The sequence below is a fragment of the Podarcis tiliguerta genome, assembly GCF_965153285.1.
Source record: "Podarcis tiliguerta genome assembly, chromosome: 10".
Lineage (NCBI taxonomy): Eukaryota > Metazoa > Chordata > Lepidosauria > Squamata > Lacertidae > Podarcis > Podarcis tiliguerta.
Window position 1 is genome coordinate 62477277 of NC_139543.1, and position 26106 is coordinate 62503382.

The 26106-nt window shown below is 44.2% G+C and overlaps 1 protein-coding gene across 15 annotated transcripts in view; it reads left to right on the plus strand.

The window, feature by feature from the left end:
- The first annotated feature begins 5015 nt into the window (after nucleotides 1–5015).
- Nucleotides 5016–26106, plus strand: part of ABCC9 (ATP binding cassette subfamily C member 9) — a 91724-nt gene continuing 70633 nt past the window's right edge. For 12 of the 15 annotated variants that reach the window (XR_014502590.1, XM_083401735.1, XM_083401742.1 and 9 more), the window contains exons 1-9: nucleotides 8689–8876; nucleotides 11467–11629; nucleotides 12423–12564; nucleotides 14755–14876; nucleotides 15790–15956; nucleotides 17031–17273; nucleotides 21522–21770; nucleotides 22321–22479; nucleotides 24983–25138. Coding sequence is in view for 14 of the 15 variants with exons in the window: in XM_083401735.1 (XP_083257861.1) it covers nucleotides 11485–11629; nucleotides 12423–12564; nucleotides 14755–14876; nucleotides 15790–15956; nucleotides 17031–17273; nucleotides 21522–21770; nucleotides 22321–22479; nucleotides 24983–25138 (1383 nt within the window). In the remaining variant the exon portion in view is untranslated. Of the gene's footprint in view, nucleotides 5198–8631; nucleotides 8877–9495; nucleotides 9614–11466; nucleotides 11630–12422; nucleotides 12565–14754; nucleotides 14877–15789; nucleotides 15957–17030; nucleotides 17274–21521; nucleotides 21771–22320; nucleotides 22480–24982; nucleotides 25139–26106 lie in introns of those variants that run through there. The other 3 variants (XM_083401746.1, XM_083401747.1, XM_083401741.1) reach the window with 3 other exon arrangements.

The following is a 26106-nucleotide window of genomic DNA, read 5'->3' on the forward strand; positions in this document are numbered from 1 at the left end:
TCCAACCCCCCGCCAAGCAGGAAACACCATCAGAGCACTCCTGACATATGGTTGTCAAGCCTCTGCTTAAAGACCTCCAAAGAAGGAGACTCCACCACACTCCTTGGCAGCAAATTCCACTGTCGAACAGCTCTTACTGTCAGGAAGTTCTTCCTACTGTTTAGGTGGAATCTTCTTTCTTGTAGTTTGGATCCATTGCTCCATGTCCACTTCTCTGGAGCAGCAGAAAACAACCTTTATCCCTCCTCTATGTGACATCCTTTTATATATTTGAACATGGCTATCATATCACCCCTTAACCTCCTCTTCTCCAGGCTAAACATGCCCAGCTCCCTTAGCCGTTCCTCATAAGGCATCGTTTCCAGACCTTTGACCATTTTGGTTGCCCTCCTCTGGACACGTTCCAGTTTGTCAGTGTCCTTCTTGAACTGTGGTGCCCAGAACTGGACACAGTACTCCAGGTGAGGTCTGACCAGAGCAGAATACAGTGGCACTATTACTTCCCTTGATCTAGATGCTATACTCCTATTGATGCAGCCCAGAATTGCATTGGCTTTTTTAGCTGCCGCGTCACACTGTTGGCTCATGTCAAGTTTGTGGTCAACTTGACCACAACTTGAGGGCAGGCAATGGGAGTCCATCTCTCAGGATACCCTGGGGTGGGGTGGAAAGGGAATCGGGCTGAAGTCCTCCACCTAAAGCTGTGCTAAATCATGGGTTTCCCCATTAACTCCATAGGCAGCTCTCACTTTCTCCTCTTGAAGGCAAATGGGAAGCAAATTGGAAGCAAAAACTGGCTTTGCGTCTCTGTCTAACTGAGCTACAGTACAGGACTGCCTCAATGATTCTTTTAGGGTCTATGGGTTTCAGAGTCCATTCTTGAGCTTTCTCCTGCACCATTCAGCTGCCACAAACCCAGTAGGACTCCCTATCTATCTTTCAGTCTCCACTCCGAGAGGCTCTGGAGAGCCAGCAAATCTTAGCCAAGTGGCTGAACCTCATGATCCCTTGCAATGTTGCAGAGGATCCTGGTGCTAACAGCTCACGGATCAGTTGCTCTCTTTGGTTTTCTGTGCTTCTCTCCAAACAGGACAAGCATCCACTAACAATATCACCTTGTTGGGATGCAGACTCGGTTTATTGGCCCTCACCCAACCTGTTACTGCCTCGAGTCACTGGCCCAGTGCCCACACAGCCTTGCCTGGTTCGTATGGTAGAGCTGCATAACATTTGCATATTGGTGACCCTGTGCTCCAGATCCCCAGATGACACCTCTCTGTAGCTTCACAGGGATGTTAAAGAGAATGATAGGCAAGGTGGAACCAAGGCATAACTTCCATGGGGCGGAGAGAAATTCCCTTATGCCTTTTTATCTTTTTAAAATAAGTCTTTCTTTTTTAAAAAATACAGTCATACAACAAAGGCAAGTATTACAAAATTAGGTACAAAGAAAGAAAAAGAGATAAAGAAAAAGAAAAAAAGAATTCATCACATCAAAAAGGGCAAAAAAAGGGTTTAAAGATATCGAAACAAAGGAAAAATAACAATAAATAAAGAACCATATATTTATACAATATCATGTCTTATCCAATAAAGTTTTCTGTAAAAAAAACCCTTCCAATCGTTCTCATTATACTTTTTCTATTGTCATGGTTTTATCGCACAGTTTTGTTTTATATCTTTTTTTTCATACATTCCGCTAAGATGTTTATTCCATTTATTTATTGTACACAAGTATCATTCAATTCTGCTAGGATAGTATCATTTTTATAATATAATCTTATATATTCCTTGAATATTTTCCATTCTCCGTATACTTTCTGATTTAGAGCTCCCCTGACTTTTCTGGTCAGCTTTGCTAATTGGAGATACTCTATCATGAGTGTTTGCCAATCTGTTATTGTTGGTGCTGTTTCACATTTCCAACTTCTTGCTACAAGTATTCTTGCAGCCGTGATTGCGTACATAAACAGTGATCTTGTGTTTTTCTTAATTTCTATTGGTAATATTCCTAATATTCCCTAATGCCTTTTTAATCTGGCCTTTGATCGATCCGATTTACATCCTATGCCCTTTTAAAATTTGTGGGGTTTTTTTTGGGGGGGGGGCCATTAGGCTGTTTTTCTTTTTATTAGGTATTTTGTGGTTTTATATCTTGATTTTATTCTGTGAACTGCCCAGAGACCTCCGGGTATAGGGCGGTATATAAATTCAGTAAATAGAATAGAATAGAATAATGCAGTTAGCAGTGGGGCTTCCAACCTACAAAACAGATCCAGAATAATATCATGGGCAACAGTACCAAAATCCACCAAGAGATCAAGGATAAACAATGAGGTGGCGCTCTCTCCCACCTTTCTCCTGATATAGACGTCATCCATTAAGATAACGGAGGCCATTTCAGTGCTGAACTCAGTTGTAAATTAACACAACTTTTGGAGCCTTTTGTGGGGGTTAAATAGGATGAGGTGCTTTGAGAACATGCATAGAAAGCATTCCACGGAGGAGTCAAAACCCATTGCAAAACCCTGGACCGCTGAGCTGCCTGCAGCAGCCATCAGGGCAAATCCCAGCACCTTCTGTACAAAGGCCCATGGAAAACAACGGTGGTTAGTGGGCGCGGGTGGCGCTGTGGTCTAAACCACTGAGCCTTTTGGGCTTGACGATCAGAAGTTTGGCGGTTCGAATCCCCGTGACGGGGTGAGCTCCCGTTGCTCGGTCCCTGCTCCTGCCAACCTAGCAGTTCGAAAGCACGTCAAAGTGCAAGTAGATAAATAGGTACCACTCCGGCGGGAAGGCAAACAGTGTATCTGTGTGCTGCTCTGGTTTGCCAGAAGCGGCTTAGTCATGCCGGCCACATAACCCGGAAGCTGTATGCCGGCTCCCAGGCCAGTAAAGCGAGATGAGCGCTGCAACCCCAGAGTCGTTCGCGACTGGACCTAACAGTCAGGGGTCCCTTTACCTTTAGCAAATTTAAATCATGAATGCAGAGAAGAAGCAGAATTCATTTTTAGCTGGGTGTGCCGAGTGCAGCAATCAGAACCGGGAGATCTCTTCCCACCCTTTAGCTCTTGGAGAAATATAAGAACCGTTTCTGGGAATTTTCCTTGTAAATTATCTTTTTAGTCCTGGTGATGCACTATTACACACGTCTATGTCATGCAACTGGTTTTCTTGAATACAAGAGCTGACCATTTGCTCCAGTCTGCTCTTATCTTAATGGGATTCAGATGTCGTAATAAGGGAAATGTTATCCAAATGATCTTCTCACAGGATGATGGATATGGTAAAGTCACACAACTTTGGGAATAGCTCTGTAAAAGAGGAAGGAACCTCCGGCTCGAAGGCCGCATCCTGTTCTGTGCAGCCTTCCAGGGACCAATGCCAGTCGTGGGCATTTTCCTTTCTCTCTTCCCCCAAATGCTGCCAAGGTATTCATAGTAGGGAGTTCAGCGAGAGGGGAAGAAGTATTTTACCTTCTCCGCCCCTCAGCAAACAACGGTTACCACTGAAAACCACATCCTCCTGTGACCCTAGTGCAGGCTTCCTCAAACTCGGCCCTCCAGATGTTTTTGGCCTACAACTCCCATGATCCCTAGCTAGCAGGTCCAGTGGTCAGGGATGATGGGAATTGTAGTCTCAAAACATCAGGAGGGCTGAGTTTGAGGAAGCCTGCCCTAGTGGAGCCAATTTTGGTGGAGCGTGCATTGGCACTAAATTTAAGCAGAGCCAAGCACAAGCCCCATTGCAAAGCAATACAGTGGTACCTCTGGATGCGAATGGGATCCGTTCCGGAGCCCCGTTCGCATCCTGAAGTGAACGCAACGCACGTCTGCACATGCCGCAATTCACCGCTTCCGTGCATGCATGTGACATCTCGCTTTCAGGCCAAAGGAGCTGGCGTTTGTCCACAGACAGCTTTCTGGGTCATGTGGACAGCATGACTAAATCGCTTCTGGAATAACAAGACACCGTGACAGAAGCCAGAGCGCACGGAAACACCATTTACCTTCCTGCCACAGTGGTACCCATTTATCTACTTGCACTGGTGTGATTTCAAACTGCAAGCTTGGCAGGAGCTGGGGCAGAGCAACGGGAGCTCACTCTGTCACTGGGATTCAAATCGCCAACCTTCGAATCAGCAAGCCCAAGAGGCTCAGTGGTTTAGACCACAGCGCCACCTGCTTCCGTGTAATTAAGAGGTCTATATGTACACACACTATGCTCCACCATTTTGATGCACATAAGTTCATAGTGAATCTGGAACAAACCATTTTAAATAGATAAACATTTAAGCACTGATAAAATCTATACAAATATAATATAAATTATACTAATAATGTTTTCTCAGCGGTGGAAAAGTCGTCAGGTAATTCCAAATTAAACTTTTGTTCCTTATGACTTGACAAAGGGAAATCGTGTTTCTTTAAATTGCTGTTCCCACCACCCCATCTCCTAGTTTTCACTAGATCTGGATGTTTTGCCATTTTCACAACACCCTGCGAAGCCATCCTCTTTCAATGGGAATTTGAGCAGATTGCCTTGTCTCGGCAAATGATGTTTGGGCTGCATTTCATAGCTTTCCAACTAAAGGGATATTAGTGGGTTGAACCTAATCTGAGATCGCCTTTAATCACATATGTGTCTTTCCCGAGAGCACTTTAATTGTGTGGTCTTCCTTGCCTGTAATTTTCCTATTGTGAAGCATCTTGCAACATATCTATATGCTGGGCAGTATACAAATAAAAACAAATGCTATTTGCATTGAAAACTCTTAAAGAATATGTACACAATCCATTTAGATGTGCGTGCAAACCAGGAAACCGATAGCGTGTCTAGTGTACCTATCAAAATCCAGCTGTGCCGATGTGTCCTAATCTGCTCCAGCGCCACAGAAAGCATTTTATTTTGCTTTCTTTTTAAGCCAGAGAAGGAGAGTGCCCTCATCTCACCCCTGGAGGAGGTCAGATGGCTGAAGCCTAAAGCTTGCACATTAATGGGAACGGCATTGTCTTCGCAAGCGCTTAAATGACGGCTTTGGTTGTTCTCTGCTTTCCCCGTCTGCATGCTCTGAGCCGGCGGCAGAAGGCAGTGTGTCTTGCTCCATGAACCTCATGCTGCAGTCTTGTGAGATGGCATCCCTGGAGAGCCATCTCTGTGTCCACCCGGGTTCCTCGGATTGCCGCAATAGATCCCGGTAAGCCCTTTTCAATAGGCGAATGGGGCTGGCAGGGAGGAAAGAGCAAGGCGGAGGTGGGGGGGGGGGTAGAGAGAGATGGGATTGCAATTGCCAACTTGGAAGGTTTGCTGTAGCATGAACGGCACACAATGTTTCAGGCAATGCACCGCGCATTTGCGGAGAGCTCATGACAATTACACAGGCACCAGGCACACTGATGCCGATCGCATTTCCCATGCGCTAGAGGCACTCTGAGAAAAGGGGTCTCCTAGTTTCTTCAAGTTCCGTTGTGCGAAGAATAAAGTTAGGGAGCATGCAGAAAACAGCTGGGAAAATGCAGCACCGTTTTCACAAGGTGCTAAAAATCATGGGGTTTCTCCAGTGTAGCACCGACTTACAGCTACTTAGCAGCATACATAAGTAGATATAGGTGCGGGGGGGGGGGGAACCAGTTCCTTTTGGCCAAAATTTACTATTTTTTTTAATATATAGATTTAATTATATTCCCGAAACAATGACACCAGTTCAGTGTGAAAATACAGTGGTACCTCGGGTTACATACGCTTCAGGTTACAGACTCCGCTAACCCAGAAATATTACCTTGGGTTAAGAACTTTGCTTCAGGATGAGAACAGAAATTGTGCAGCGGCAGCAGGAGGCCCCATTAGCTAAAGTGGTGCTTCAGGTTAAGAACAGTTTCAGGTTAAGAACGGACCTCCGGAACGAATTAAGTAACTAAACCAAGGTACCACTGTATGCAGTTGTAATAATGGTTATTATTGTTGAAAATAGAAGAGGATGTCAGAAATGATTAAAATGTGAGGTGTCATGTGTATATTTCATAACATGAAATGGGAATGGTTCAAACATGCGTACTACACAGGTTCAACTATGAAGTAACCATGGCATACGGCTTAATATGCAAACAAAAATTAATTGGGTTCAGTCTGTGTCAAGGCCATCTTTTTTAAAAAACCAAAACTGAAAACTTTCCCTTGAGGGTTCCCCAACTGATGCCTCCCACCTGTGGATCCAGCCAGCTCACATGACACTGGCCCTGCCTTGCACCCTCCTTGAGTGTTTTCCGTGTCTGGAATGTGTCCTTGAATTCTGATAATGCCTCTCGCTTGCCTGGACGGTGGACAAAGAGGGGGCATGTGAATAGGCACAGAAACTAGCCTACTGTACAAAGGCAAAATTTACATGAGTTGCCCCGCCTACTTTTGCCTCTGGCTCCGCCTACCACTGACAAGTGGCCCTTGAAAGGTGACCCGGAAGGGAATGCAGCCAATGAGCTTAAAGAAAGTGCTCATCACCCCTGCTATAAGGCAAACTCAGCCCTCCAGATGTTTTGGGACTACAACTCCCATGATGCCTAGCTAACAAGACCCATGGTCAGGGATGATGGGAATTGTAGTCCCAAAACATCTGGAGGGCCGAATTTGCCTATGCCTGCTATAAGGGGTGGGACTTATCTATTCTCATGCAGAATTACATGCCACAGTTGTGCCATTGCTGAAAACTGCTATCACCAGGTTCTGACTTGGGTTTTTTCATTTTTTATTTTTGCTGGTTTGCCTCCCTGTTTCCCTGCTATATAAATATTATGATTTGTTATTTAAATGTTGTTTAATAACAGCAACAGAGCATTTTGGGGCTTTCTAGTCAGGAAGATTTGAAGGGACAAGGTGCCCTACCAAAGGGGCGAACTAGCACATCATACTTGGAAATGAAGTTCTGAAAGAGTAATAATAATAATAATAATAATAATAATAATAATAATAATAATAATTTTTATTTATAGCCTGCCTTCCCTGGCCAGAGCCGGGCTCAGGGCGGCTAACACCAATTAAATTTCAGTAAAAACATAATAAGAAAAAAAAGGGGGGAAATTAAAATGCAGGTTAAAATGCAATTTAAAATGCAGCCTCATTTTAAAAGTCAAAACCATAAGGGGAGGGAAACATAAGGGTCAGACTGAGTCCACACCAAAGGCCAGGTGGAACAGCTCTGTCTTGCAGGCCCCGCGGAAAGATGTCAAGTCCCCCAGGGCCCTAGTCTCTTGTGACAGAGCGTTCCACCAAGTTGGGGCCAGTACTGAAAAGGCCCTGGCCTTGGTTGAAACCAATCTAACCTCCTTGTGACTTGGGACCTCCAAAATGTTGCCATTTGTAGACCTTAAGGTCCTCCACAGGGCATACCAGGAGAGGCGGTCCCGTAGGTACGTGGGTCCTAGGCCGCATAGAGCTTTAAAGGTCAAAACCAGCACCTTAAACCTGACCCTGTACTCTGCCGGGAGCCAGTGCATTATTATGATTTAGCCGCTTTTGGTACAGCTGGGGAAGAAATCCGATTCAGTTTGCATCTGTAGGTGAACCTACATAATCCGTGCATTCTGAAACAGCATGTGAACTGAAAAGCAGCCATCCATTAAAAACCCACACTTTCCTGAATTTTGTAATGCATTTCTCTGGCCAAGTAATGCGTACAAGAATGCTGGGGAAAATAGGATGTATAAATGCACGGTAGAAGGCGAAATTGCTTTGCAAAAATGTGTACCCGTATTTTTTGCTCTATAAGACTCACTTTTCCCCTCCTAAAAAGTAAGGGGAAATGTGTGTGCGTCTTATGGCGCGAATGCAGGCTGCACAGCTATCCCAGAAGCCAGAACAGCAAGAGGTATTGCTGCTTTCACTGCGCAGTGATCCCTCTTGCTGTTCTGGCCTCTGAGATTCAGAATATTTTTTTCTTGTTTTCCTCCTCCAAAAACTAGGTGCGTCTTGTGGTCTGGTGCGTCTTATAGAGCGAAAAATATGGTACAGTGGTGCCCCGCAAGACGAATGCCTCGCAAGACGGAAAACCCGCTAGACGAAAGGGTTTTCCGTTTTTCAATGCGCTTCGCAGGACGAATTTCTCTATGGGCTTGCTTCGCAAGACGAAAATGTCTTGCGATTCTTGAGATTTTTTTTCGCTCCCCACCCCCTTTTTCTAAGGCGCTAAGCTGCTAATAGCCTTTTAGCAGCTAATCCGCTAATCCCTTAAGCCTATAATAGCTGCTAATAGCCGCTAAACCGCTAATAGCGCTAATCCGCTAATAGGGTTGCTTCGCAAGATGAAAAAACCGCTAGACGAAGAGACTCGCGCAACGGATTAATTTCGTCTTGTGAGGCACCACTGTATATTGGGCAAAACTGCATGCAAAGAGGTGTCTATAAGGAGAGATGTGCAAGAAAATGCTGACGAATTTTCACGAGGACTTTTTAATATATAAAACGATCACAAAACGATGGAAGAAATGTGGGGAACTGAACTTAAAATGAGAAACCAAAATTGGCAGGTTCTCCCATCCCTCTCGCTTGAGTACCCTTCAGTACAGAGGAAGGAGGAATTTGTATGATAAAAACCCATACGAAGTGTGATTCTTTTAAGCTCGCTCGTCTCTCTCTCCCTAGTTTCCTTCCCGCCACAGTGCCTGTGTGAGAAAGACGCAAGAAGAATCTGTTCACTTTGGAAACCCGATAGGAGGCAGCAGCTGACCTCCCCATCACCAGCCTAAAAATAAGCCGCTCTGGGTCTTGCTTGTGTCTGCTTTCTCCAGAGGAACAGATCTCCTCCGCCTCCGTGATCCTGGTCCCACCTGAAGAAGTGTGCCTTGGCGTTCTGTGCGAAGTGTGTGCGTGTGTGTTTGTTTGGGAAGGTAAGTAATTCTACAACTGGGTTTGATCTGCGATTGAAAATGCTGTCCGCTCCTAAACTTTTCCCTTCTCTTCCTTGGAACAAGATCTTCTCTCCCCTCCCCAGCCCCAAACTCCTTCTCTACTTCTGTAAAGTTTGACACTGGGAGCTGTTTTAACTTTTTATTTACCAGTTCCTACCTAGAGATCACTTTTGCTCTCTTGTATCGCTTAGACTGGCTGGTTGGGAGATTTCTTTTTCTGAAACTGGTTACAACGCACAAAACCTGATGGCAGGCAATACGGAATAGAATCACAGAATAATGAAATGAGAGACTCTACAAGTGCGTGCATTAAGCTTTTTGTAAAAACGAAGGGGGAAAAAGAGTATTTGTATAGTTGGTAATATATAGTTGCACATGTTACTTTGTAGTGTCGTTTTAACCGCTTTATACACAACTATGGCAATAAGTCTGTACTTTTTCTTGGCACACTTACCTCACAATCCAGCTAAAGATGTTCAGCGTATTTGCAGCAAATTCCGAAGTATTTTCACCTCAAAATAAGATCCACTTTACGTCCTATCAAGTTTAATGGGGTTTACTTTGCCTGTGAGTGGGTATACGATTGCTTTCTCTTCAGTGTGTGTGTGTAGGATTGCAGCCATGAATTTTTGGTGGTGTATAACAGAATGAATTCAGCACATGTTTAACTTCTCTCACCAAAATCAGCTAGAGAGAAGAGGACTTAATTTTGGCAGGTTCGTGTCCGGGGTGATTTAGGTCCGTGGCACATAATCCAAACTCTGGAGAAAGAGGGGAAAAACAATTTCAACTAAATCTGACTCACAGTAAAACCACTGAAAGTAATGAACCTCAGTTATTCATATCCAGTAACTTCAATGGGTTTACTTTGAGTAAGACTAGCATTGCATTGTATAGGTTCCTTACAATTTTGGACATGCACATTAAGTATAAATGGTTAATACTGTTCAGGGTTGAGAGGGAAGCAGTTAAGAATAGTTTGTGTTATTAGTATCTGAGATATTATCAAAATCTAAATCCTTGTAAGATTTTTTTTTTTTTTTTTTTTAAGTAGCCACCAGCAGTTAACACATACATAATTCTTTATCTGGGAAATGCAAATTGGTAACGGTGAGATGTTATTTAATCATAATTCCCCATAAGTCAGCATGGGTTGTATGGGATATGTTGAAGATATTTTCTTAATACTCTCTGGCTTTCTTCAACACAGCCCAGGCAACTCATAACATCTCACCGTTAGCAATTTGCGTTTCCCAGATAAAGAATTCTGGCCACAGAGTCTGTGGTGGATGTGAGTTGGAGCTAGAGATCCGGGTGAAATTTGATTCAGTTTGCATTTAAAAGGGAACCTATCTAAATCTGCATTTTCTGGAACCATATTTGAACTCTGGAACACAGCCATATTTCAAAATTCGCACTTCCCCAAATTTTGCAATGCATTTCTCCGGTCAAGAAGCATGAATACAAGGATGAGGTGTGCATAACAATGCAGGCATTTGTGGAAAAAGCATTCAAAAATGTCTTCTTATACAAAAAGAATACAAAAATGTATTCTTTATACAAAAAATGCGTTTATTAGGAACAATTCTCGCTAAAATGCTGGTGAATTTTCATGATGACTCTTTAAAACAAACAGTCAAGCAAGCAAACAAACAAACAATAGCAAATGGATGTGGAGAACTGAATTTAAGATTGGAAAAGAGAGAAACTGAGAGAAACCGAAATTGCCATAGGCTCCCATCCCTGTTCATATGATAGACAACACTGCACATATATTATCAATCCAGGTTTCCTAAAGTCGCCAGCACATAAGCAGATACATTCAAGAATGCATATAATGGTTTTTTAAAAAATGTATTAACATTATGCTGTAGAAATATAGTACAGCACAGGGCTCAACTCTTTTATATATGCATTATGTACACAATATATGCCTCTATTTTGTGCACGTTAGGATATAATTTACTGCTCAGGATTTGCTACCTACCAATCCATCTTTGCTGGCGGCAGGGAGCATCTTGGTTTTGGTATCAGAGGATGATGTACCAGCCTCAGAGCTTGCTAAATAATTCTGTGAACCGCCCTGAGACCTCCGAGTATAGGGTGGTATATAAATTCTAACAGCAGCAGCAGCAGCAACAACAACAAGAACCTCTTTTTCTCAGTCTATCCTACCTTACAGCCTTGTTATGAAGATACCTGGACTGTGTTTGCCAGTCTGAGCCCCTTGGAGCATTGTGGTCTTGTGAGGGGAATAAGGGTGTTCAAACTCCTCTCAGCATCATTAGCAAACTTCAGCTCCCAGGATTCTTTGGGGGAAGCCATGGCCATTAAAGTGACATAATGGTGCTTTAAATGTTCGGTGCAGATATGGCTCAATTTTTGGTCCTTTGCCCTGTAGGCCTCGTGCTGTTCTTCGTAGAGGCTCCTCTAGTCCTGTAATTCTTCAAAGATCTGATGCGTTTGCTAAGGACAGGTTTGTGTTTGGGCTAACAAGCAAATAAATAAACACCCCAAAAAGTTTTCCCTGATGTTATCACAAACATTTGGTTTGTTTCCCTCTCGTCAGCGCAACTGAGTGGAAGCAATGAAAGTCGCATTTTGTGGCAACGACAACCCTTCTGCCTATAACATCAGCGCCGGCTTCTTAAAGAACGTCTGCTTTCTGGATGCCCTCAATTTGGTACCTCATGTTTTCCTCTTATTTATCACCTTTCCTATATTGTTCATTGGTAAGTAATACGGCTGAGAGCTTATGACCTGCTAAGTTATGTGCATTGTTGTTTGGAACATTCCTGTCTGAAATGTTTTTGTGTTGCTATATACCAGGCTTCCTCAAACGTGGCCCTCCAGATGTTTTTGGCCTACAACTCCCATGATCCCTAGCTAGCAGGACCAGTGGTCAGGGATGATGGGAATTGTAGTCTCAAAACGTCTGGAGGGCCGAGGTTGAGGAAGCCTGCTCTATACCTATACAGTGGTACCTCGGGTTAAGTACTTAATTCGTTCCGGACGTCCGTTCTTAACCTGAAACGGTTCTTAACCTGAAGCACCACTTTAGCTAATGGTGCCTCCTGCTGCCTCTGTGCCGCTGCTGCACGATTTCTGTTCTCATCCTGAAGCAAAGTTCTTAACCCAAGGTAATATTTCTGGGTTAGCAGAGTCTGTAACCTGAAGCGTATGTAACCTGAAGCGTATGTAACCTGAGGTACCACTGTATATGTACATGGGATGGGTACTGAAAAACAGTCTTGGGGCACCTTTGAACTCTACCATTCTATGGTTGTATGAGTCTGCGAAATTCAAGAAAAGACAGAGAAGCTTCTGTAAAGAGTTGTAGTGGAATCACTGTTAATAAACCCAACCTTCTGAGACCACTATGCCAGTGCGAAGTAATCAATAAAACTAAGCCAATCTGTCTGAAGTTCCTTCATGATGCTTTTATTGTCATTTGCTTCCAAAAGGGTCCAAGGGTTTTAGGAGTCCCCAGGAATATCTTTTGACGCTTATGTTTGTATGTTTCAGGATGGGGAAGTCAAAGCTCAAAAGTTCAGATTCATCACAACACGTGGCTTCACTTCCCCGGACACAACCTGCGATGGATCCTGACGTTCACCCTCCTGTTTGTGCACGTGTGTGAAATAGGAGAGGGCATCGTTTCAGATGCGTAAGTGCTTGGCTGCACATTGTTCAACTTCGGAACTCGCTCCCACAGTGATGGCCACCAACCTTGATGGCTTTAAAAGAGGCTTAGGCAGATTCATGGAGGAGAGAGCTATTGATGGCTACGAGGTTTCATGTCTATGTTCCACCTCCACAGTTGTGTTGGATGCCAAAGGAGGGGGAAGAGCTATTGTGCTTGACTCCTGCTTGAGAGCAGCGGCAGAGCAAGCCGATTGGGCTCCTGGGCCGGTGCATGTGCCCTGCACCCAGGGGCAGGGCCGGCTGCCCGCAGGGCAGGGCCAGCTGGGGCAGGACGCTCCGTGGGGCCTCCGAGGAGTCTGCTTGCCTCCTCCCATTCAGCCGCCCTACAGCTGATGGGGAGGTGAAGGGCGGACTGTTTGGGGCAGCGTAGAGCCTACGGGTGCCCAAGCCACCATGTCACGCCCAGGAGAGACGTGTGGCTCGGGCGCGCTGCAGGCCCCGTGGTGAGTGCCGCCTGGCATTTTGTCACCCCCCTCAGTGGTGACACCCGGTTTCACCCACCCCCACCGCACCCCCCTTCCTCCACTCCGCTTGCAGGTTTCCCACTGGCATCAAGTTTGCCACTGTCAGAACAGGATACTGATCTATGCTGGGCCACTGACCTGATCTCTTACGTTCTTATGGAGTGGGAGAAAAAAATCCCTTGCTACTTGTGTAACACCAAGCTCATAGCATTTCCCAAAGGATAGCAAACCTCTTTCTTCTTTGCTTCCTAAAGGGAAAAGGCATTGCCATTCTATTTAACTTTCCCCAGCTGCAACAGACATTGAGACAGAAATGCCAGCAGCAGGTGGAACATTTCACTTTCCTTGCCGTTGTTCCATCTCCCTCTTGAAACAGCGGGAGTTTCTAGGCCAGCATCCATCCCGCTTTTGTTTGCAGGGAGATGAGAGAACGTCAACTATTTGTTCACACTGGTCTGTTTTCTGGGCAACGCTGCGTCAAAGCAAGTGCTGTCTCATGTTTTCCGATGCGTTTCCCACCACTTTCCTTATTGCAAAAAGCCTGATCTTCTGGGAAAGGCGGTTTGTTGCGCAACAGCTCCATATCAGCATTCATTGCTCAACTTGAAGTTGCTGGTACAGTGTGTGATTGAATCCCACTCCGAAACAGGGAGGGTCTGGAGGTCCCCCACAATTGTCCTCGGACTGCCTAGTAGACTACAGCCAAGAAATGGAACACTTAGAGCTTCATCCTACTAGTGGCTACTAGCCATGGCTGCTAGCTCTGCCTGCACCAGGGGTTGGCAAAGTTTTTGTGGCTTGGGCTGGTTCATGGTCTTAAGATGCCAGTGTGTGTGTGTGTGCATGCATGCATGCACAAATGCTATTTCCGGTGCTCCTTCTGGCGTGGAAGAGGTGTGCACAGCTTCCCATTGACTGCAGGAGCTTCCTGCAGTCAATGGGAAGCCAGACAGCGTCGCGGAAGGCGGTCCCCACTCTGCTCCATGTTGGCTTAGCGTGGTGCACAGGAGCCAACCGAGCGGGTGGCGGGGGTCCCTGAGTGAGCAGTGGGGGTCCATGGGCTGGTTAAACGACCCCCATGGGCTGCTTGTGGCCCATGGACCTTAGGTTGCTGAGCCCTGGCCTATACAGTCAAAGGCATTAAGTGTTTCTGAATTCTAGTTGTTGGAGACCACATCATAGGGGGAATGCTCTTGAGCTCACATCCTGCTTCCAGGTTTCCTACAGACATCTGGCTGGCCACAGGATGCTGGTCTAGGTGGACCATTAGGCCAAAGCTCATATTATCCTAATATCCTCGTTTTTACCATCTTCCCGTGTGCTTTTTAGCAATATCCTACTCCAAGCTTCCCCAACCTTGTGGCTTCCAAAAGTTGTTGAACCCCAACTCTTATGTCCCCTGACCATTGACCATGCTGCCTGAGCCTGTTGGGATTTGTTTTATTTATGCCATTAAATTTATATAACCACGTGATCATAAAAAACAAACAAAAACCCACCTCAAAGCACTTTACAAAACAACATCCAGAGCCAGTCTTGTGGTGTAGGCTTAGTGCCCAAGGCTGGCTAGTGGATCTTTCACAGGGGTGAGATTTGAACAGGGGCTTCTGAGCTTTATAGTTTATCTGCCTGAACTCGATACTTGGCAATCCAGTCACATTTTTGACATCACCCTTGTTCCCTTGCAGACAGTTGAAGTCTCGCCACCTACATCTCTTCCTCCCTGCTATAATGGGATTTGTAGCAGCGACAACATCTATCGTTTATTACCACAATATTGAGACCTCAAATTTTCCAAAACTACTTCTGGGTAAGCAGTTGGTTTTTTGTTTTTGTTTTAAAAAGCACACACTCTCTTTTCAGTGGGCTTTTTGAGCAAACTGGTGCAACCTAAGCCATGCTGGATTCCCTGCTGATAAATAAATATTTGTGCTGTGAGGAATAAAATGAGACACACGTGTGTTTTCCCTCCGTGGGAATGCATGGCAGAGACACAACAGCTAGAGAGGCTGTGTACGTCCCACAGAGCAGAAGACACCAGTGCATTGAGAAAAGGGCTTGTAGATTTAGGATAGCAATCTTTAGATGCCTATTATATGTCAGCCTTGTTCAGTTGTCTCTAGTGGATTGTATCCGACTCAGAGTAGACTCATCAAAATTAATGCACTTAAGTTAGCCACGCCCATTAAAATTGCTGGGCCTACTTTGAGTATGGCTAAAATGGAAAGCATAATGCTGGTGGTCAACAAAAGAGGTTTAAAGGCTGTCTCAAGGCAAATTTAAAAAAATGTAGTATAAACACTGACAACTGGGAAACACTGGCCTGCGAGCGCTCCAGTTGGAGAACAGCCTTTACCAAAGGTGTCATGGGCTTTGAAGACACTTGAACTCAGGACACAAGGGAGAAATGTGCTAAGAGGAAGGCATGCTTGGCAAATCCACACCGTGATCAACTCCTGCCCAGAAGCCTATGTCCCCACTGTGGAAGGACGTGTGGATCCAGAATTGGCCTCCACAGTCACTTACAGACTCATTGTTAAAACTGTGCTTATGGAAGACAATCGCCAAAGAAGAAGAAAAACATTGGAAACAACACACTGTTTCCATAACCTCTGTTTTTAAAGTGGTTATATCTTCAGCAGACTCTGGACAGATTGATTAATAGATTAGAGATTAATGATACCTATGTATAACTAAGTGTTATTTCTTCCTTTATTTCGCAGCTCTGTTTCTGTACTGGGTCATGGCCTTTGTCACCAAAACTATCAAGCTGGTCAGATATTGCCAAGATGGGTTCAGCTTTCAGCAGCTGCGTTTCTGCATCACCGGACTGATGGTTGTGCTCTATGGGTTATTGATGGCAGTGGAGATCAACGTCATCCGTGTCAGGGTGTGTTCCGCTTGGCATAGATTCCAGACTTTATATAACTTTGCTGTGTTATCTACCAGCCACTGGCCAGTGGAGTGGAGGAGTTTAGCCCTTGCTGAAGTCAATCACTACCATCATCTCCCAGCTCTTGGAGTGTTTGTTTTGCAATGCTGGCTTACAGATTTAGGATCCTGTGTAAAAAGCACACAAAAAAGGTGCATCGTGCAGTGGCTTTGAATTAGGGTGTATATCAACCTCCCCACTTCCCATGCGCTATAGCAATGTTTCCCAAACTTGGGTTTCCAGCTGATTGCTAGCTAGGGTTGATGGGACTTGTAGTCCAAAACCACCTGGAGACCCAAGTTTGGGAAACCCTGCCCTATAGGAACTTCTTCTTGTGTAGCCCCTCTGCAGGTCTCTGCTGTGGAAATGTTCAGAGTGGCAGGAGAGGATATATTGTTAATTGATATCCTTCCTAATTTACGCTAGCAAGTTCATTTACTTAGCAGAGTTACATTCCCCTTTTCACATGCACAGCAGATAGCTGGTTGCAAGATCATGTGAGCTTCTCACTATTATACAATTCAGTCTGCCTCAGATGGAATTGTACGTTCCTGGTCAGTTCCCTTAAATCCCTCTTAAAAGAACAAAGATGCCACAATCTTATTCAAAGTCAATAAAAGAAGTTTACTCACATCAGTTCACAGTTGGATTCCTGAAGGCAGACATAGAACATGTGGATCTACCCCATCTGGGGGAATAATCCCTGTGCTTCTCGGGTGGTACCTCGGGTTAAGTACTTAATTCGTTCTGGAGGTCCGTTCTTAACCTGAAACTGTTCTTAACCTGAAGCACCACTTTAGCTAATGGGGCCTCCCGCTGCTGCTGCATGATTTCTGTTTTCATCCTGAAGCAAAGTTCTTAACCTGAGGTACTATTTCTGGGTTAGTGGAGTCTGTAACCTGAAGCGTATGTAACCTGAAGCGTATGTAACCCGAGGTACCACTGTATATAAATAAAATAAATAAGAAATGGGGGGGGGCATTTAAAAAATCACCTGCCACTCAACTTATTCTTTGTTGTTTTTATCTCCAGAAATATGTGTTTTTCACAGACCCTCAGAAAGTGAAGCCTCCTGAAGATCTACAGGATCTGGGTGTGAGATTCCTGCAGCCTTTCGTCAACTTGCTCTCCAAAGCGACCTACTGGTGGATGAACCCGCTTATCATATCAGCTCACAGGAAGCCTATTGACCTGAAGGCGATTGGGAAACTGCCGATCGCCATGCGAGCCCTTACAAACTACGTCCGCTTGAAAGATGCGTATGAGGAGCAGAAGGTAACTTCCTGAGCGGGAACAGAACCTGATTGTGACAGCCACTCGCTCTGCTTTTCATTCCTATAATGCCTCCAATAGTTGAGGTCGAACACAGCCATTGTGGCTGTTGGCCATTGATGCAATCTTAAGGTAAAGGTAAAGGGACCCCTGACCATTAGGTCCAGTCGTGGCCGACTCTGGGGTTGCGGTGCTCATCTCGCTTTACTGGCCGAGGGAGCCGGCGTACAGCTTCCGGGTCATGTGGCCAGCATGACTAAGCCGCTTCAGGCGAACCAGAGCAGTGCACGGAAACACTGTGTACCTTCCCGCCTATTTATCTACTTGCACTTTGATGCTAGGTTGGCAGGAGCTGGGACTGAGCAACGGGAGCTCACCCCGTCGCGGGGATTTGAACCGCCGACCTTCTGATCGGCAAGTCCTAGGCTCTGTGGTTTAACCCACAGCGCCACCCTTGATGCAATCTTACCTTCCAGTAATTTGTGTAACCCACTTTGAAAGCCATCCAAGTTCATTCATCTTCCATTTTTTTAATTTTAATTTTTTTTCCCAATGCAAAATTACAACAGAAATTGCAAACATTGAATCCAAAATAAAGCAGTACAAACAAGCAAAAACAAAACAAAACACAAAACACCAGAAAAAAGCAAACGCAAAACAAAAACACATCTACAAATAAATCCATATCATCATTCTGATTGTTACGTACGTATACACATAATGACTTCCTTCCTTTGTTCTAAGACTTCGAAATTTTTACTCTTTCTAAATTGTTGTGTCTAATGTAGATTACCTCTATCTTTATACATTTTGCCCAATTTTTCTCTTTCTTTAACCCTGCAAAGCTTCATTCGTTACATACCGATATACTTACTCCAGAACAATGTTTTTTCATATACGCTTTAGCACATCCCCATTCTTTTAATAATTTTTGGTCCGATTGTCCCCTTATGAATGCTCTGAGTCTTGTCAGATGTATATATTCACAAAATTTAATTTGCCATTCTTTCATTGATGGAATTTTTCTCCCTTTCCAATTTTTTGCTATGAGCATCCTGGCAGCTGTTGTCGCGTAGAGGAATACTTTCCTTTGATTGTCAGGAATATCGTTTGTGATTACACCTAAAAAGAATGCCTCCGGTTTTTTACTAAAAGATATTTTAAACACCTTTTTGATTTCTTCATATATTTCATTCCAGAATTGTTTAATAGGTTGGCATTCCCACCACATGTGAAACATTGTTCCTATTTCTTTCTTGCATCTCCAACAGGTATTTGATTTTAGTTTGCAAATTTTAGCCAATTTTACCAGAGTTAAGTACCATTGGTACAGCATTTTCATCAAATTTTCTCTGATTGTGTAACATGCGGTAAATTTAATATCACATTTCCACAATTTCTCCCATTGATCCAGCCAAATTCATCTTTATCGGATCCTTCACCAGAGATTTTTGAGGTCACCAGAGGTCAGATGGCCATTGCATACCCCTCAACTGTCCTGATAAAATCGGGACATCCTGTTTTGGGGTCCCACGGTGCCCCAAAATGCGTAAGCTAGGGGGTAGATTGCATGCTTTTCATATCCAATCCTTGCCACACCTACTTTGAAAAAGGAACTACAGGCAAATTTAGGAAAGTTCCAAAAATTATTCTACATCTGGGGGCCTGAGGCAGCTGCTAACTTTTGCCATTGTTTACGCTGGTACCATAGACTTAAATTTCAGCGATCTTGCTAGCTGTTACTCATGCATAGCCGGCTTATAAGGTTTCTGAGGAGAGAAGGATTAAGCCAAACTGTTCCTGTATAAAATGGGACAGAGCTGGCCTTGAGTGCATTCCATCCCTTTGGAGAATGTAGGAGACTGTTCTCTCCCAAAGCCTTCAGTGAAAGATGCTGAACATGACCCTGTTAAATTATCTCAGACACAATTTTGTGGTGAGAATAACTCTTGTCAGCCTCAGGTTCATGGTCCTATATCAAAGCAATCTACCACAGATCTGTTACTATAATAGCAGCAGTAATAATTCCATTTTTATTTAGTTGGCTATTTTCTAAAGTTATATGTCACATTTATTCCAAGAAGAGTTTCAAGGCAGATTACAGGGTGTGAGGGTTGGGTGGGGGAGGGGGTCAAATGAACAATAAACCAAACTAAAAGGATCCAAAGCCAAACCAAGAATAATGAATAGGGAGTGCCTTCAGCACAATCTCCATGTGGGATGATTTTGGATAGTTAATTGAATGGACCGTCAGCTCCAATTTCTGTGAGTCCTGTTTCCAAAGGATAGTGGCCACTCCATTTTTCCTAAAGCAAAAATATAAATATAGAGGATCCCCTCAGGGGGAAAACAACAACATCTACAGTCAATTTGGAAGAATCAAATTATTATTTTTATTAGTAGAAGAGAAGAGTTTGGATTTGATATCCCGATTTATCACTACCCTAAGGAGTCTCAAAGCAGCTAACATTCTCCTTTCCCTTCCTCCCCCACAACAAACACTCTGTGAGGTGAGTGGGGCTGAGAGACTTCAGAGAAGTGTGACTGGCCCAAGGTCACCCAGCAGCTGCATGTGGAGGAGCAGGGAAGCGAACCCGGTTCACCAGATTACGAGTCCACCGCTCTTAACCACTACATCACGCTGACTCTCCAGTAGTAGTAGTAACATTTATAGCCATTGTTTAGTCCACCCGTACCTGCTGCCTGTCAATTTCACCTACAGCAAAATCAAATTTATTCCACATTCACCCTTTCCAGGCCTTCATTCCTTTTGAATGTGTCCAGACCCCACCAGCCCTACCTTTAGGGAAATGGAGGAAGCTGCCTTAGGCGGCAGAAATGAGAGGTGGGCAGTGGCAGCAACATGCTGGAGATCAAAGCTGTCCTCAAATGTGAAAGGGTTACACTGTTGCCTGTGTAGAAGTGTGAATTCATTAATAACCAAATATTCCTAAGGATGTCTGCACGTGATGTATGTTTTGAGTTGCTTTCATCATGGTTTATTGTCAATCTCCTCCATGGCCCCCAATCTATTGTCAATCTCCTCCATGGATATCAAATCCAAGGAGTGTGGTGGAGTCTCCTTCTTTGGAGGTCTTTAAGCAGAGGCTTGACAACCATATGTCAGGAGTGGTGTGATGGTGTTTCCTGCTTGGCAGGGGGTTGGACTCGATGGCCCTTGTGGTCTCTTCCAACTCTATGATTCTATGATCCAGGCCTCTCCATCTGGCCCTCAGGACTCTCCTGAACCTCACCTGCTTTACCCACCGTCCCTCTTCATGCCCCGAGTGTTTTTGCCTGGCTGAAACATGTCCTTGAACTCTGATAATGTTTTTTGCTTGCTTCATGGAAGATGAGGGGTGTGCGTGCGTGCACAGAAGCTACCTTACTGTATAAACATAAGCTATCATTGCTCCTCCCATTTTTGCTTCTAACTCCGCCCACCGCTGGCACACGGCCCCCAGAACGTTGCCATGAAGAGAATGCGGCCCTCGCAGCAGCAACAACAAAAGGTTTTCCCTGCCCCTGCTTTAAATGAAGGCAGCTCCAACCAATGAGTTGATTCATGAGCTGAAATCAGTGAGAAAAGCAACAAGTTTCAATAGATGATTTAAATCTGGTTTTCCGTTGATATTTCTTCGCATTTCCCAAGCAATGGTGCAAATCGGACAGAACATGAATATAGTGATACCTCGGGTTAAGTACTTAATTCGTTCCAGAGGTCTGTTCTTAACCTGAAATTGTTCTTAACCTGAAGCACCACTTTAGCTAATGGGGCCTCCCGTTGCCACCGGGCCGCTGCTGCACGATTTCTGTTCTCATCCTGAAGCAAAGTTCTTAACCCGAGGTAATATTTCTGGGTTAGAGAGTCTGTAACCTGAAGCGTATGTAACCCGAGGTACCACTATATCCATATTTGGGGAATCGGTCATGCTGGTTCTTCATTTACGTAGAAAAGCCCCTTTATCTCAATGTACCCTGTATCGATTCAGTTTTAGAGATTTATTGTAGGACAAACATGCTTCTGTTTGGGTCGATTTATTTTTAGAAGAGAAGCATAGCAGTATCCTCACAAGAAAAAAAAAAGGTTATTTATTTTGAAAATTTGCATCCAGCCTATTTAATGCTGTATTTTTTTTAACACTCGATTGGAAGCCGCCCAGAGTGGCTGGGGGAACTCAGCCAGATGGGCAGGGTATAAATAATAAATTATTATTATTATTATTATTATTATTATTATTTCTTTCCCAGAAAAAAGTGGAAGACAAGCCAAACCGCAAGCCTTCCATCTGGCTTGCCATGTATCGCGCCTTCGGGCGGCCAATCCTTCTGAGCAGTACCTTCCGTTACTTAGCCGACCTGCTGGGGTTTGCTGGACCGCTCTGTATTTCCGGCATCGTTATGAGTTTTTCTAACGAGACCGAAGACGACATTCTCAAGACCAATGCAACGTCTGCAAACTACACTGCCTTAACCTCTGGAGCTATTTACCCAGTTAGAGTAAGTAAAATTAGAGTATATTTTTTAGGAAGATGGCTTGTTGGTCCTCAGTTGGTTATTGTTTATGGGACCTAAAATTTAGGTGACAGGGGAAGGAAGTATCATTTGAATAGGCTTTTTCTTTTTAAACAGACCAAGTTGAGACATTTGATACCCTGGTTTGTAAGAAGCACTTATACCAAAAGCTTCCCAATCCGTATGTCACAGGAAACTATGGTTTAACAAATCATGAATGTAACAGGGGGAGGAAGGGTGTGTGTGTGTTTCTTCAACCAACAAACTATTGTTTATCAGAGACTCCAGAATTATTTTAGTCTTCTTATTTTTAACTGTACTTTTTCTTTTTGATACTTTAGAGAAAAATTGTAGTCTTTTCTTAGCAATTATTGTTTATTCACATTCACGTTTATGCATTTTTTCCAGGTGAATTGCCTTAGGCCTTCTTTAATTGGGTGACAGCTAATTATTATTATTTTCATTTCCTTGCTGTTTGGTTAGACCTCCAATATTTTCTCTTAGTTGAAACAATCTCTTTCGTTTTGCTCCGTAGAATTCTACAGATCCGTTCCTCACTTCAGCCAATTTCCTCAAAACCGCCTATGTCCTGGCAGTTCTCCTCTTCCTGGCCCTCATCCTGCAAAGGACCTTTCTCCAGGCCTCCTACTACGTTACCATAGAAACAGGCATCAATCTACGAGGAGCTTTGCTGGTAAATAAAGGCATTACTCCACAGGCTGTGAAACGGCTTGGTCAAGGCTTCAAATTATCCATACTTTGGCCTAATTGGACCAGGAGGATTGGGGCAGATTTGATAAAAAGTGTTCGGCTGTTTGGATGGCATTAAGGAGTCTCTCCAGTGTCCTTTGTACCTGATAGAAGAGGCAAAAGACCTGTTTACATCTTGCTTCATCCCACCCTTCTTCCATCATAGTGCCATTGCTGGCTGCTGCCTGGCTGGCATTGACTCATGACAGGGCCTTCTTGGTGGTGGCTCCTTGTTTATAGGATGCCCTCCCCTGTAAGATGCACCTGCTCCCTCATTAATAACATTCCAGAGATATTGTAAAACATTACTGTTTACTCAGGCACTTGAGGACTAAAAGACATTGTCTGGCAATCTTGACAATATTAACTGCTTTAAAATATGTTTTCATAAGTTTGTAGGGTTTAAAAATTATGTTTACTTTTTTCGTGTTTGGGTATTTTATACCTTGGGCTCCTTTGGGAAGAATGACAGGATAGAAATTTTAAAGAAATAATATTTGAACCAGGCATCCCCAAGTCCGGCCCTCCAGATGTTTGGGGACTACAGTTCCCATCATCCTTGACCACTGGTCCTGTTAGCTAGGGATGATGGGAGTTGTAGTCCAAAACCAGCTGGGGGTGCCTGATTTGAATCACAAGGCTGGAGCCAGCTATATCGGGCTGCCCCACCAAGTGGTATCAGGCTTTTAAAATTGAACTGGGCAGAAGTCTCCAACCCTTAGCCGCCACCCCACCTTCAAACAACATTTCGTCCCCCACAAAGGTTGTGGGGGAGGGATATTGTCGACTTTCAGGGGCAACGGGAGAATGTAATTTGAACTACTTTCAGATTCACTTACATTTTTATGAGGTGGCTGTGAGTAGTATTTTTTTCTTTTTCTTTTTATAAGCTTTGGCACACTTCCTCTTCAGAGGAGCCCTGTCACATTCCTGGTCCGTAGGAATGCCACTGCATCAAAACGAAACATCGTTCCCATGCCCAGTCTGGCCCAGAAATGTTGCAAGGCTGTTCTGAGGAGAGGAACCTTGGCCTGAAGCAGTGGCAAGTCTTTTTTTTTTTCTGGATTGAAAAGAAAGAAAGAGGGGTACAGAAAAACACCCACAATTCATAAATCTGTAATGAACCCCCTCCCAGACTGTCTTGTGACATTTGCCCCCTACAGATTGATGCTGAGGGAAGGTTTCTCACCACCCGCAAATGATGCCGAAATTCGGCGCCCCCGTCTCTCATGCTCCATCCTAAAGCAGAGTTACGGCGCTCCCTTCAGCGCCCCCAAGGTTCCACGCCTAGTGTGACCGAACCAGCAGCACTCCCCAAATCTGCCTCTGATTCCTCCTCTGGTCACTGATATGGATACACCATCTGACTGCCTCTAGGTGCTGTGGTCATCTGCGAGAGATACCCACAAAGGAAGGTTGATGTTGCCAACGTTCATGTCTTGTTTGCAGACATCTTTGTAGCGTAGTGTTGGTCTGCCAATGGGCCTCAGGCCTCAAGCCAGCTCCTTGTGGAGCACATCCCTAGGGATCATGAACTTTCATTCCTGTAGTATGGAGATTAATGGCAGGACGTCAAAAGCAGATTTTATGAGCCCTTATGGTTGCTAAGAGACTTATACAGCAATACCCACTATCTATTGCAGGCAGCCCTTGCTACATTTGAACATATTTCAGTTTTGTGTGGATATTTCTCTGGACATTTGGAGGGCTTCTTTCTACTTACACATTTAACTAAATACAATACTGATAGTTATTGTGTTTAGATTGTGAATTGATGATGGTCTTTTTGTTGTTGTTGTTAGTCTCATGTCAGGCTTCGGGGAATTGGCTTCCTCCCCCTGTGGCAGTAGATAAGAGATCAAATGAAAGGAACACCTTACCAGTTAGAATCTTTAATAATCACAGTGAGAGGACAAAGAACCCGTCTCCTAGAAATGGCGGTGCTCCCAATTAAGGGATACTCCCCCCTCTGTCCCTATTAATCCATGTCACTCTTACGTCTTGTAATCTGAGCTTGTACCCTCTGCGTTTTACTGTTCTGATACTTCCTGAGCTCTTCGAGACTTCGGAGAAGGGGGGTGGATGCTATCCAGAGACTGTGAATCTGTTAACTCTCTCTCTTCCGGTGTTTCTTCTGCTGGCTATTCCCCATCCAGTATTTCCCAGCTTCTGCCTTCTGAACTATGTCCCTCTGCAAACCACTGTTCTAAATCTATTCTGTCCTCCTGCTCCTGGGAAGATTCAGGATCAGGATCAGCGGGAAGGGGTGGCTCCCACCATTCCTCCTCAGTACGGTCCCTGACATCTCAGTATCATTTATATACTATTTTTTCACATTAAATGTTTTTCTCCTTTTTTCCTTCATTAAATATGCAAACAAATCATAATAATTTAAAGAAAAGGAATGTATACCACCCACCAACATTTTGCCCTGCTTCTTTCCACAGGCAATGATCTATAATAAGATGCTGAGACTTTCCACATCCAACCTGTCCATGGGAGAGATGACTCTGGGACAGATCAATAACTTGGTCGCCATTGAAACTAATCAACTGATGTGGTTCCTTTTCCTGTGTCCCAATCTATGGGCTATGCCCGTTCAGGTAGAGCATCGAAGTAAGGGACTGATTTTTGGAAGACACAACAGATTTCATTTCATTCATTGCAACCCCCCCCCCACAACTTTACTGAATCTTAAAGAATGATGGTGCCTTAAGGGAGGGACCAAAGCTCAGGGTTACAGCACATGGATGGATGGAGGTGCTTCTGGGTTCAATTCTTGGCATCACCAGTTAAAGCAGAGGATGAGATTGCCATGCCCCTCCAGATGTTGCTTGTCTACAACTCTCATCATGCACAACTCTTTATTTTGCTGGATTTGGCAAAATTCGTATACTGCTTGATTGTAACGAAACATCTGGGCTGCTTACAAGAAATACTGGGAAGAATTAAATGCAGCTAGTGCAACCATTGCACTTGATTTCATATTGCACAACTGTTGTTATTGCCTCTTAGGCTAGCACAACAGCCTTTGTACTGGCGGACAGGGAAGATTGAATCTGGGTCATTAAAATGATAAATAAGAATAGTTAAAACCAAAAAATCTGAAGAAGTATGCATGCACACAAAAGCTTATACCAAGAACAAACATAGTTGGTCTCTAAGGTGCTACTGGACAATTTTTTAATTAGTTAAAACCAAGTAATTGAAAACATTTTTTTAAAAAAACGATTAAAACCAACAGAAAACTGAAAAGAGATTAAAGAGACATCAGCATCTATGCGTCTGGATAGGCTGCCTAGGCAAAAATGTCTTAAGCAGAGCAGGTGCTTCAAAGGCATCTGCCTGGTGTCAAGTGGCAGGGAGTTCCAAAGTGTAGCTGCCACCACACTAAACGAATGATTTACTGCAAATGGTGTAAGACAATCTTGCAAGTGAACTAGTCCCAAGCTGTTGAGGACTTCCTGCAGTTTTACTATGCAGCTGTTAAACATGCTAGCGGGTGCGAGAAAACTTTGCAGTTATCCCAGTGACAAATTGGTAACCGGTGTAGATCTCTGAGCAGAGATGT